Source organism: Polypterus senegalus, chromosome 15 (genome assembly GCF_016835505.1).
Source record: "Polypterus senegalus isolate Bchr_013 chromosome 15, ASM1683550v1, whole genome shotgun sequence".
Lineage (NCBI taxonomy): Eukaryota > Metazoa > Chordata > Cladistia > Polypteriformes > Polypteridae > Polypterus > Polypterus senegalus.
In genome coordinates, this window is record NC_053168.1 from 34,575,246 (window position 1) to 34,587,882 (window position 12,637).

The window sequence follows — 12,637 nt, forward strand, 5'->3', positions numbered from 1 at the left end:
ATTTTTTCATAACTAATTGCACCAAGCCACCAAATGCACACTGCAGCTGCCAGGAATGTATTATAGAACTATAAACTATACTATGGTTTAACTTAGGGTGCCATGGAAAAATCTTGAAACATTAAGTGTGCCATGAACAGAAAAAGTTTGGGAACTGCTGGTAAAAATGACAATAAACTGGAGAAAATTGTCTTTTGGAAATTTAACATGGCTAACGTGATCAAAAGACATACTGCTAGACAAAAGATATAATCTAAATGAAAAGAGTAGCCGCGGTCTTAGATGAGATCCTACTTTTGCAAGTGATATTTAAACTCTATACACAATGATAAAGGCATCCTCCCATCAGCCCAAGCCCACCACTGCTTGGGATTATAGTCTCTGTATTGAAATTTCCAGAAGGTTGTGTATGAGATAAAAATAAAGAAGAAAAAGGTTTTTATATACAGTATTCTGTATTACACCTCATTTTTCCTGGGTAATTGGCCCAAATTTCACTGGTCATGAAATTACATAGATGTGTGACTTCTTTTTTTTTTGCTTGTATCACTTGGTTGTCAATAATAAAAAGATAAAGGTAGTCTTGGCCTGGGTGGCCCTCCCCAGTTCCATGGTCTATGAATGTAACCATTACTGGTGACTTTTGAATCTATTGGGAGGATCACTGGGTATTTTTTGTGGGAAGAAACATAGACGTCAGACCAATTCTGCATTTGAGAGTTCGTATCTTTCAGCAGACTTGGTAGGGCCTGGAAATTACCTACAATCCTAAAAATTACTGGTTATTTAACGGTACTTTATGGTTCTTTACTGGGTTCCTCACAGAGCCATTGTTTAACCAAGCAACATTTCATTTGCATATGAAGTTGGTTCTTTGAAAAATTTTGTAGAAAAAAAAATTGACGTTTCATATTACCAGATTAAGAAAACATTGAGTTGGCCTGTGTTATTATATGCAGTAAGAGTTCCTTTAAAATTAGAAGTCCATTGGTATTTCATAAATATTTTCCCATCTACAGTATTCATTGCTGTATGGAACCTGTTACAGATCTAAATAAATAAAAAGTTCCTTCTGGAATCTTCAGGCTGATGAGTATACAAGAGAAGATCTCCAGTGTTTTGCACTGGATTCACCATCACACTAGGAAACAGACAGGAAACATGAAAATAAGCCATTCAGGCTCATTTGTTTAGCTAATATCTAAGAGGTTTCTAATTCAATTCCATGTCTCAGTAGTTTGTTCCAAATTCCCACAACTCTTTGAATAAGGAAGTGCTTCCAGGCTTCAGTCCTAAAGGCACTTCCCCTAAATTTTAACACTGATGTCCTCGACTACGTGATTCACCCTTAAACTGAAAGAATTGTGCTTGAGCTACTTTATAAATGCCTTTGAAGATAAAATGACTTTTAATGTACTGGGTAGAAAAGTGAGTCTTAAATATTGGGACTGGAAAAGGACAGTGGAAGAAAAGTTTAAAGAGAGGACAACACAAAAGTGAGCAAAACAAGTTGCTCAGAAGCAGAGTACAGAGGCGTTATGACAGGCAGAAGGTCAGTCTTCACAAGATTCTTACCACCCACATTTCCTGGGCTTGTTTTCGTTTTTTCCAGTTTTCCTTTTAGCAATTTTAATTTTGTTGAACTCACCTGTACCTGGAAGCTCTCTCCCTCGGCTATCTACACAAAAACAGTAAGTGGAAACTTCAGGAAATGCCCTGCGGAAGTTACTGAATGTCTGGAACAGACTTGGAAACCTGTAGAAAACAAATTAAAATAGCATGAATTTATGGAACACTAGAGAGAAGCCAAAAATATTTATTTTTTCATCTTCAGCTGAAACCATAATTAGTGTTTAATGCCATGAAAAAAATGTTAAAGTACTTCTGCCCAATCCAGAAGTCAAAGTTAAACTCATTCCAAAACTGAATTTACACTTAAGAAAGCCACAGAGAAAATTATGGATTTTAAACAAGAAAATGTGTGTGTGAGCATGTTTTGTGGTCTGTGTACATTGTGTTTAGATAAGCTGACACAGCTCTTGTTTTTTGAGGTTTTTTTTTTCAGTTTTCTATGCCGTGAATATTGTTGCCACAAGCTAGCACATGATGTATCAGGAACCTAAGTTTGGAGTACAAAACAAATTAGTAGTGTAGTCTTGTTATATAGTGCATGTATATCAATGGCTGGAAACATATTGTACTTTGCGTTGCAGATAGTTTTATCCATTCTTACTGTACATCCATTTTTGAAATTGTGGACTCCAGGTCAAAGCCATGGGATACAACATCTAGCCTCAAAAGATACCAAAAAATAACAGAAAATTCACAATATCAGCAGCACTGATGAGACGCATTTAGCCTCCTTCACAGGCATCAGTGATGAAGCAATGGTGGGCACCTCAGTTTGGCAATAATGCAGGATGCCAGCCCACAAATGGTAATAGCCTACAGTGCCATCTAGTGGTTACTTAAATTAACTGAGTTAAGGCCATCCAAATTTACACTTTCAAGTGTTACTCTGTATGTCATCCGGGGATGGTTGCCATCTCACACCTGAGGTGGCCATGACATTACTCTGTACCAGACAAGGTGGCTTATGAAAATGAAAATTTTGCTGAAGGGAACTTAGGGGTTCTAACATATTAGGGGCTAGAGCTGAACCGAGGTCTTTACTCAGCCAGGATGCCCATGGTGTGCTAGGACAGGGAAGACTGTTTGTGCAGGGCATTGTATGCCCCAAAATGCGAGATGGCAGGCCACCAATGTTACGGTACCTCCATGGATTCATACACTTTGGGAGCTGGAGTTCATTGCCTCTGCCCTTTTGAGTTCAGTGGGGTGCTGAGGGGAATAGCGAGCCCTGCTTTGTCGGGCTCCAACCTCACCCGGAAGTACTCCCAGGCTGCAGTCTTGGGACACGCAAAGTATTTTGGGATATGTATAAAAGATGCAGTCTGCCTCAACTAGGTGAGCCTTGGTCAGGAGGAGTAGGATGAAGCTAGTTGAGAGTAGCTGAGGAAGGGTTATGGAGAGTAGAAGAAACAGAGATGCCGCTGAGCTGTTGGAAACTTTATTAGTAAGAGTTTCACACAATAAAAATCCCTTGTTTCATTGGAACTTGTGTCTGAGCCTGTTGCATCAGGAGTTTGGGGAGCTGAAGCACCCCCTGGGGACCACAATATATATAGTAACTTCATTAGGTGCAGAATGGGAGGTCCATCAGTTTATATCATGATAACAATATTCAGTTTATCTATTTTATACCAGTTTGACCACACTTTCAATAAGCCAAGCCATCAAGAAAGTTGAAACCACATGATTTTGATTAAACTCTAAGGTTCGATCAATTGTAAATTAAGGCACAAGAGATGCATGTAAAAAACGGCAATTCTGATGAGTTCTACAAACTCACAACATTACCTGCTAAATGTATGAAGCAAGTCAAAGACCATCATGTCAGTTGTGTTGATAAATTTGCATTGGACTGGGAGAAAACTGCCATCTGGGTTACACTGAGGGGGCGACTTCTCTCCAAAGCCATGAAGAAGACGGCGATTTCTTACTTCACAGTTGCCAGGACCTAAATATACAAATTAAAATTAAAATATAAAATGTTTCTAAAAATCTCAGAATTAACAGTGAAGCTGATATGCCCAAAGTGCTGGCATACATATAGTGAATAGCAGCTTTAATGTTCTGGCATCATTTAAAAACAATAGTGGTATATATTTTCATGAAAATTGGAGGATAGCTCAACTTAGAATATAGTCATCTTAATGCAGCAGCATAGAGGACTCTGTGAATCGGATTTCATTGGGTGTCTATTGTCTAGCATTCGCTTCCTCCTTTAAGATGTCAAAGGCAAGCTTTAAAGCGGATTGGTTGAAGGTGAATGACAATCCAAGTAGGGCTGCTCAGGAGCAGAACGTGAAAGGCAAATGGAGTGACCCTTTTATACTTTTTCACAAATTGTTATCTTGTAGCCTTATGCTAAAATCATTTACATTTATTTTCCTCACATCAAGCAACACTTAATACTCCAGAATGAAAGTGAACAGATCTGAGGAAGGCTACTCAGGAAGGCGGAAAATATTCTACAGAATTGAAGAGCATCCTTGTCCTTATAATTCTTACATGGAAGAAGTTTAGAACAGGCTTGACTCTTCATAGAACTGGCCACCCAGCCAAACTGAGAAATCACTGGAAAAAGGCCTTGACAAGAGAAGTGACCAAGAATCCAATGGTCATTGAAGTTTCTCAAGAGCACAGTGGCCTCCATAATTCTTAAATAAAAGAAGTTTGGAAAAACTATGACTCTTTTTGGAGCTCGCTGCCAAACTGAGCAATCAGGTGAGAATGGCCATGGAAAGAGAGGTGAGTAAGAACCTATAGTTACCCCAGCTGAGCACCAGAGAGCCTGGGTGGAGATGGTTGAAAAATAAATTAACTGATTTAAGCACAAGGCTGTAAAATAGCAAAATGTGAAAAAGTTAAGGGGTCCTAATGCTTTCTGAGTTCACTGTTTTGTAATATCTGTATCTAAGACTAATTTTCATAACCACATGAACATGTATTATACAAGACAAAAGAAAAGAAACACCCTTTCACGGTCCTTAAGAGGAAAGTAAAAAGCCTTACAGTGTTCTGGTTTTCCATTTTGTCGAGTTCCATATATCTCCATTCCATCTGCATCCACACACCAGCACTCCTTAGCGAAGGAATCACACTGCACTTCCTCGTACTCGCCGGCATCTGAACACTGAGGGGTGTAGCTAACATCGACATCTTGGAACACCTGCTGTCGGTGGAGCTGACATGAAGACAAACCTTCAAAGAAAAAGAGGTGCAAACATTGGATATTTAATTGCTCAGTACAATGAAAGAATCGTCTGAACTTGACTCAAATATTATTAAAATCAGCATGTTTTTCAACATTTCATTTTCACTTTTGTTTTTGAATTATGACTATTTTCTCTCAGAATGTGACCCATTTTCACCACTTGCCAGCTATGACTTGTGATGCTTTGGTCACTGTTTCTCGAGGTGTATAATTTCTGGAACATGAAACACACTAGGGGAACACAGTTTGAGCTTACTAGAAAAAACAAAAGATACGAGGGATTAAATCTATGTCTTCAAATTGATTAAAAGAAATGAGAAAGCTGATGTAGGAAAATCATGCATTTGAGGATACTGGTAGTAACAAGGTGGTATGGAAGTACCTAACAGCCTATCTAGACTTGCACATGATCAATCTTCCTACAGCATGACTTTTCTGGCATATTTCCATTATTCCATCCAAAGGAGATGAAAAGTTGTCAAAACCACAAACAAGTTGAAACCTAGGAGATGTTACATTTGCAGCAGAGCCTAACCGTGGACCAGAAATTAAAAGTCAAAGGAAAACATTCGGATTGAAAACCAGAAATCTATCAAAGAAATTTGACGTGAATTTGTTTTTATTTTTAACTAACTCACAAATACTAAATCAAATATTGTGCCGGTATTCGCGGCATCACACTGATGACATAAGACTCAGTGACATCTGAAACCACACCCCTCAGCAATAGGAAACAGCATCCCGACAACAGGTATCACAAAATGGCAGCCCTCATGTGCAAAACAAAACAGAAACTGCAAATTTGATAATAAATAATCATTGCACTCTAGAGAAATTATAAATGCAATGTAACTGCTCAAAAATTGTGCAGACTAATAGAAACTCATATTCCCATATATGAACGCAGCTTGCGCATGCACAATGACACAGACGAAGCAGGCAATATCTTTGCAAAATAACGCAATTCTTTTCCAAAATAATTAAATATTTATTGTGAAATAACACAATACTATTGTGAAATAATGTAATCATGTTTTTCCTTTTTTAATGGAGGTTAAAAGCTTTCATAGTACATCTTCTTGAAAAAAAATGATATTCTTGTTTGCTAATTGTTTTCATGTAAGCAAAATGCAACATCAATATCTCTGTATAGTAAACTCTACTGTGATGATTTTGCTCCAGATCAGTAAGCTTTAGCATTTTTACATTATTAATAATTGTGACGGGCGCAAGTGGGTAGCGCTGCTGCCTCGCAGTTAGAGACCCGGTTCGCTTCCCGGTCCTCCCTGCTGGAGTTTGCATGCGGGTTTCCTCCAGGCGCCTCCGGTTTCCTCCCACAATCCAAAGACATGCAGGTTAGGTGGATTGGTGATTCTAAATTGGCCCTAGTGTGTGCTTGGTGTGTGGGTGTGTTTGTGTGTGTCCTGCGGTGGGTTGGCACCCTGTCCAGGATTGGTTCCTGCCTTGTGCCCTGTGTTGGCTGGGATTGGCTCCAGCAGACCCCCGTGACCCTGTATTGGGATTCAGCGGGTTTGAAAATGGATGGATGGATGGATAATTGTGTCAGGCTTTTGACTGATAGGAGTTCCACAGGCTCACATCCTGATGCACATCTGAAAGGGCTGCAGTTGTATTGAGAGATGGCTGAAATTTGTATATCTATTGAAAACTCCACGTCAGATTTGTGACCTTATCACATATTTTTACCTAATAAATGTATATACGGTTTATGTAAAAATGTTCTGGATGACATTTTAGACCAACTTTACAATTAGGCAGACCAACCAGCCTGATAAAACGATGGGTCGTCTCATTTGTGACATATCTCAGTTCGTAAACATGAAGGCAGATAGGGAGTGGATATTGTTTAACATGGAGTCTAATTACTACTAGGAGGTCATATTTCATGAAGTGCTTGCATCAACCTTACTAATCCTGAAGCAAATCTAAGAAATCCTACTTCAAATCACACAAAAAATCAGTGTAGAGCCAAACAGTAGCCGAGGCATGCTAGGCTTTTTGGAGCATCGCCATCCTCTTTTAGTATTGTGCATACAGCACTTCAATTACAAACTCTAAAAGCATTATAAATAAATTTCCATCACACAAACTCAGAAAATGAGTGGAGGAGACTCACAGGAAACAGCTGAACTGCTTTGTTTGGTGCTGGTAATCTTGTGGCCTTTTGCATCCACACACCAGCAGATGTTTCCATCTTTGGAGCATTGCATGTTTCTGTAAAGACAGATCACAGGTAAAGAGAGTATTATTATGACTAGTCAAGAAATGACTGGGAGGTCCAGTAAAACAATGTATCTAAAATACAGCAACATAATTGAAGATAACAGGAGCGAGCCCTGAAATAGGCCTAGCTGCTCTTCCCTAGGCTTTCTCGAGTGCTGTTATGTCCTTCTTGTAATATCCAGACCACAACGGCACAAAGTATTCTAGATGAGACTTCACTAGTGTGCTATACAATTTAGGTATAAACCTTGACATGCAGTCCACACATTGTGGTGGGTAACCTAATATCTTATTAGCCTACTTTATAGCTTTTATACATTTGTCCAAGTTTCAAACCTCCCTTGTGTATTAAAATCTAACATTTTAACTTCTTATATGTAATACTTTGCATTTACTTAGATTACATTTAATTTGTCTTAAATTAGATCAGATCGGAATGCAGTCCAGGGCCATCTGCACTGGTTTAGCTACTTTTAGATGATCTGCCATTCCATTTAGTTGGAGAGTTTGTTATTTACATGACCCTGAAATACAGTAAAGTGAACTTTAAGTTCCATGAACCATTCCCAGGTTAGTCTTACATTGAGTTCTGGCATATAATAAAGTCCCATGATATTCATGGGTATCCTGGGACCATATTTGTACCATCAACGCAAATTCCAAATCATCAGACCACCACTGGTCTTTGTAGGGTTCACAAGCCACCCGGCTTGATACTTCCATTGTCTTACTGTAGTGGGTTCTCACTATAACTCAATTTTAGCTATTAGTGTAAAGAAGCTGACAAAGGGACACCTTGATCTAAGCGCAGATGGTCTAAAGTTGATGATCATGTGCTGACTCCCACCACAGGTTTTCACTATTATGAGTAAAAGACGGATTGCATTCTGTTTTGCCCATCTGCTCTTCGCCAATACTGTGTGTTGTCATTTCAGCAGCTGGGCACCATCCTGCAGAACCAGGGCCAGAATGTGGGGTGAGATGATGAGACGATTGCCTAAGGTAAGAGGGTGGCATTTTCATGCAACAGTATGTCCTTTTTTGACATTATGGAATAATAATACCAAAAATGAGAGGTAAGTATAAACCTTAAGAATTATATACACATCCATTTCCTTATTTATATCTTGCCTTAAAAAGTTGTGGGAAATATTTAATTTTAAAAGGTTAAAATTTTGCAGAACCAAAACAGCACATGTGCATTTTAAAGCCATATGACATTGGCATTAATTTTCCTGATTTTCATAGATCTACAGTATCTATAAAAAGTATTCTCCACTTGGAACTCTTCACATTGTATTCTTATAAAAGATTGAATCTGTGGTACAGAGGGTCCATGGCTTAGCAATAAATAAATAAATAAATAATCATGCAACAAGAAGGTGCAGGAACCAATTGGGCGTGGCTGTGAGAGTGAGTTTTGCTCTGCGGTTAATTGAGAAGCTGGCTGACCGCCCCACATACAGTGATACCGTGGAGGGTGCAGCTCATTGCACCCATGTTGAATTGGGCAGCAGAGGGTTAAAGGAGAGATGAAAAGGGGAGAAAGACAAGGAAAAACAGATGGAAAGAAAGACATCCGAGAGAGCAGAGGTTAAATGACAGAAGAGAAAGGCAGAAGTGAGCGAGAGCCGGTGCAATAGAATGAAGCAGGCAGATGGGAATGGAGCCCCATGAAAGAAGAGTGTGGCCGGCGCCCGTGGGGAGGCGAAGGTTGTTCCTACTGACCATGGGAGTAGGAGCAACACAATTACTCTGGGGGATCATTTTTATTTATGCCTCACCGCACATCACCATGGTGGAGAGCAGTGTGTTTTTAAAAACGTGCTGGGCTGCAAATTTTCCTCATAAAGATACATCCAAACTTGTGACCCCTAAAATCCTCACATAAAATACTTAGCAACCACCCTTCTTCTGTTTTTTCATTCCTGCAGATGACGTTCAGGGAATGTACACTCCAAGTACCGTTAAGCTTCGAGTTTATTTTCCATTTCTTGTGCATTTTTAGGATTGTGATTTACCAGGATTGTGCCAGCAGAATAACCACAACAATTGGCTGACAGCTGAACAAATACATGACATTTTTTTTAAGCGCTTTGGGCCTAATGTCCAGAGCAAGGATGGAGGTTGCAGGCTCATGTGGAGACGGATGAGGTGAATATCTGGGGCAAGGAGTAAAGTAGGATGGAAAGGATTCAGACCTGGGCTGAATTTGTCTGAACTGTTAAATCCTAAAGCAAGTTATGGTGAGCTCAGGTACTGTGATATTTCAGTACTGTAGACAACCAGCTTACACCTCTTATTTCAGATGCTATTTTAATGCTGGGTGGGTTTGTTCAGACTGAAAAGAAAAAGCAGGAGGAGGACTAGATATTTTCAAGAATTTGCATTGATGAAAAAGGGAGCACAGTATAATTTAAAACTGAATGTGTGGTCCAGGCTTTGAATTTCAAACTAAATGGTACTGCCTGGGAAAATAAATTACATCATCCTGGCAGACTCAGCAACAGATATGATTCACTTTGTACCATCGTTTTTTTGAGGAATCATTCATAATGCTGGTGACTCCAAAGAAAGAATCAGTGCCTATTAGGCCTCCTCAGTTGTGGACACTGATCTATCCAAATATTAATGACTTTAAAAGCAGACCTGTGACTCAATCCAAGCAGGTCTGATCTCATCATTTCAAGCCTTCCACCCATGTTAGACACACACCAGTATACATAAAGGGCAAACAGGTTTACAGAAGATGCCACAGCCACAACTCTCCATACTGCCCTAACCCACCTAGAGCAGCAGGGGAGTTACACTAGGCTGTTTTTTGTACACTTTACCTCTGGATTTAATACCACCCTCCCTCGTAGACTGGTGACCAAACTGACGTATCTGGGATTGTCTTATCCATCTGCCTCAGGATAACAGAGTTCCCCTCTAATTGCTCACACAGGGTAAGAGTAGGCCTCCACAACTCCTCAGTCTCAGCTTTGGTTCTCCACTGGGCAGTATGCAGAGTCCCCTTCTCTTCACCATCTAAACCCATGACTGCACCCCTGCACACTCCAACAACAGCATCTTCAAATTTGCAGATGACCCCACCGTGGTGAGGATCATCTCTGGGAGGAAAGAGTCTGCTTACCAGGATGAAGTGAAACGGTTGTCTGGGTGGTGCAGAGACAACACCACCAAAACCAAAGAGCAGATAATTGACTTTAAGAGAAACAAAGTGAATATTCAGCCCCTTTTTCATTGGTGGGTATTGTGTAAAGAGGATCTCAAACTTCCAGTTCCTGGGTGTGCACATAGAGAAGGACCTGAATTGGAGCGCTAACACCACAGATCTGGTAAAGGAGGTAGAGCAGATACTTTACTTCCTGAGGATCCTCAGGAAGAACCATTTCACCCAAATATTGCTCATGTCCTTCTACTGCTACACCGTAGAGCACATATTGACTTCTTGCATCCATGTGTGGTTTTCTAGCTGCACAGCAACAAAGAGAAAAAGCATTCCAGGGGGTCGTCACCACTGCCCAGAAGATCATCAGATACCCTCTCCTATCCTTGGAAGATCTTTACGGTTCCCACTGCCTGAAAAAGGCCTGGAGCAAAATTAAAGACCTGTCCCACCTCAGTCACACTCTGCTTGAACTGCTGCCCTCAGGCAGATGCTTCAAGACAATCAAAACATGGACAAATCTCTCTATAAAAAAAAAATCCTGGAATGGAAAAGCAAGGCGATGATATGTGATCTTCTCGGAAGTTCTCTAAAGACATTTTAAAGAACCATGAGACAAAAAAGAATGGCCATGGAGCGTCTCGCGGGGACCGTAAACATGAGACTTGGTGCCAAGAGATTGTCCCAGGGCAGTCTCATGGGGACGTGGAACATAAGATTCTTGCAAGACACACCCTTCTTATCAAATAACAGCAAGGGCAGCCAGCAAAATATTCAGTCATGTAAAGTCACGTGGCACACACAGATCCTGTGCTCTCAGTAAAGAAGAAAGAGCAGCGCGGAGAAAAGAGACCCAAGGCGCAATACATATGCAGAGAAAGGTACAAAATATGAAAGCAGTAACAGTCGAAAGTATTGTAGCGTCCCAGCCAAGCGGAAGCCTTTTTTGTTTTAAGTGACTGTTAGGTCCGATCGACGGAGGGCAGAGTGCAGCACGGAAGACTGATAGCTAGGTGTTGATTGATGCAGTAAGGGGTAGAAAGTTGTGTTTGGGGTTACGCAGTCGACGATTGTTAAAGTATAACTTTTTTTAGGAAAACCGAGCACGGGGGTTGGCGAGCGAAGTGAGCAAGGGGCGAAGCCCCCAGTAGATTAAAAATTAGCTTGCACCCAAAGGCCATGACTGCAATAAATAATGCTCATTCAGTGAAAAGGAACAAATTAGACAAGGAATACCAGCAGAATGTGAAAAGTGACTTGTGGTGTAGTGCTTTTACACTTTTAGAACCCCTACTATAAATCTTCATATTTATGTTTCTGTAGTTTTATAACTTCCTGCTATTTTGCACTGGCAAGATGGCATCCAATTTCGTTGTACTTGTGCAATGACAATAAAGATATTCATTCACTCATTCCTCAAGCCTGTATTGCTCTCTGTTATCCAAGCCAGAAGTTCTCACGGGGTTTTTTTTTTGGAACACAGAACAGTCCTTTCAGCTAATAGAAGACTCACTCAGCCCAATCCAATTCTTAACTGTGTGGGCATCTCATACACAGTTCTAGGTCCCTTTCCCTGAACAGAGCCAAGTCATGGCACCTTTCATCTCTGCTCAGTAATTCACTTAGAGCAACACCCCTTCATCAGCCACTTGACCTGCCTGAGATGACCGCCATGGTGGAACTCAAGCTTTGGACTCTTTGGATAACAAAGTAGCCTTCCAAGTTCTCCTTTAGCTCTGCTGCGTAAGCTGCCAGTTCGTTCATAGCCAACCTTTCAGTTTGTTAATGTAAAAGAGATAGAGGTGAGCCCGCACAAACACAAAAACTGTCTGAAGGTGTAGTAGATCACTAAAATGAGATACCAAGTGTTGAGGTTGTAAAATGACAGTACCTGTATCTTCCATCATCCAGGCACTGAGGGATGTAGTCTTCTCCTTGAGCTATGGCATTCTCTCTCTTCAGCTCACACGGACTCAAGGGCTGGGAATCCAGTTGATATTCTGCAATGATAGAGACCTGAAGTGTTAGATCACAGGTTAACGGAGCTCTGCGAAATGTGTTTGAGGCACAGCTATCTGTAGAAAAAGAGAGATGGAATAGCATATCTAGTACCATCTAGCTCTTGTGGACCAGGGGCCTCATGTATAAACGGTGCGTATGCACAGAAATGTTGTGTAAGAACTTTTCCACGTTCAAATCGCGATATATAAAACCTACACTTGGCGTAAAGCCACGCACTTTTCCACGGTACCTCATGTCTTGTCGTACGCAAGTTCTCCGCTCGGTTTTGCAAACTGGCGGCACCCAGCGTCAAAGCAATGCTACTGTTCTTGTGTGATTACTCATTATTTTCATGACGCGGCTTTATAAATACACAGAAA

At 40.6% G+C, this 12,637-nt stretch overlaps 1 protein-coding gene across 1 annotated transcript in view; it reads right to left on the minus strand.

The window, feature by feature from the left end:
* tg (thyroglobulin) overlaps positions 1-12,371 on the minus strand; it is a 337,489-nt gene extending 325,118 nt beyond the window's left edge. Inside the window, exons 1-5 of the mRNA XM_039737577.1 lie at positions 12,148-12,371; positions 6,978-7,075; positions 4,639-4,827; positions 3,421-3,580; positions 1,649-1,755 (exon numbers count right to left, since the gene is read on the minus strand). Of these exons, the coding sequence (XP_039593511.1) occupies positions 1,649-1,755; positions 3,421-3,580; positions 4,639-4,827; positions 6,978-7,075; positions 12,148-12,371 (778 nt within the window). The remainder of the gene's footprint in view (positions 1-1,648; positions 1,756-3,420; positions 3,581-4,638; positions 4,828-6,977; positions 7,076-12,147) is intronic.
* Positions 12,372-12,637: the final 266 nt, after the last annotated feature.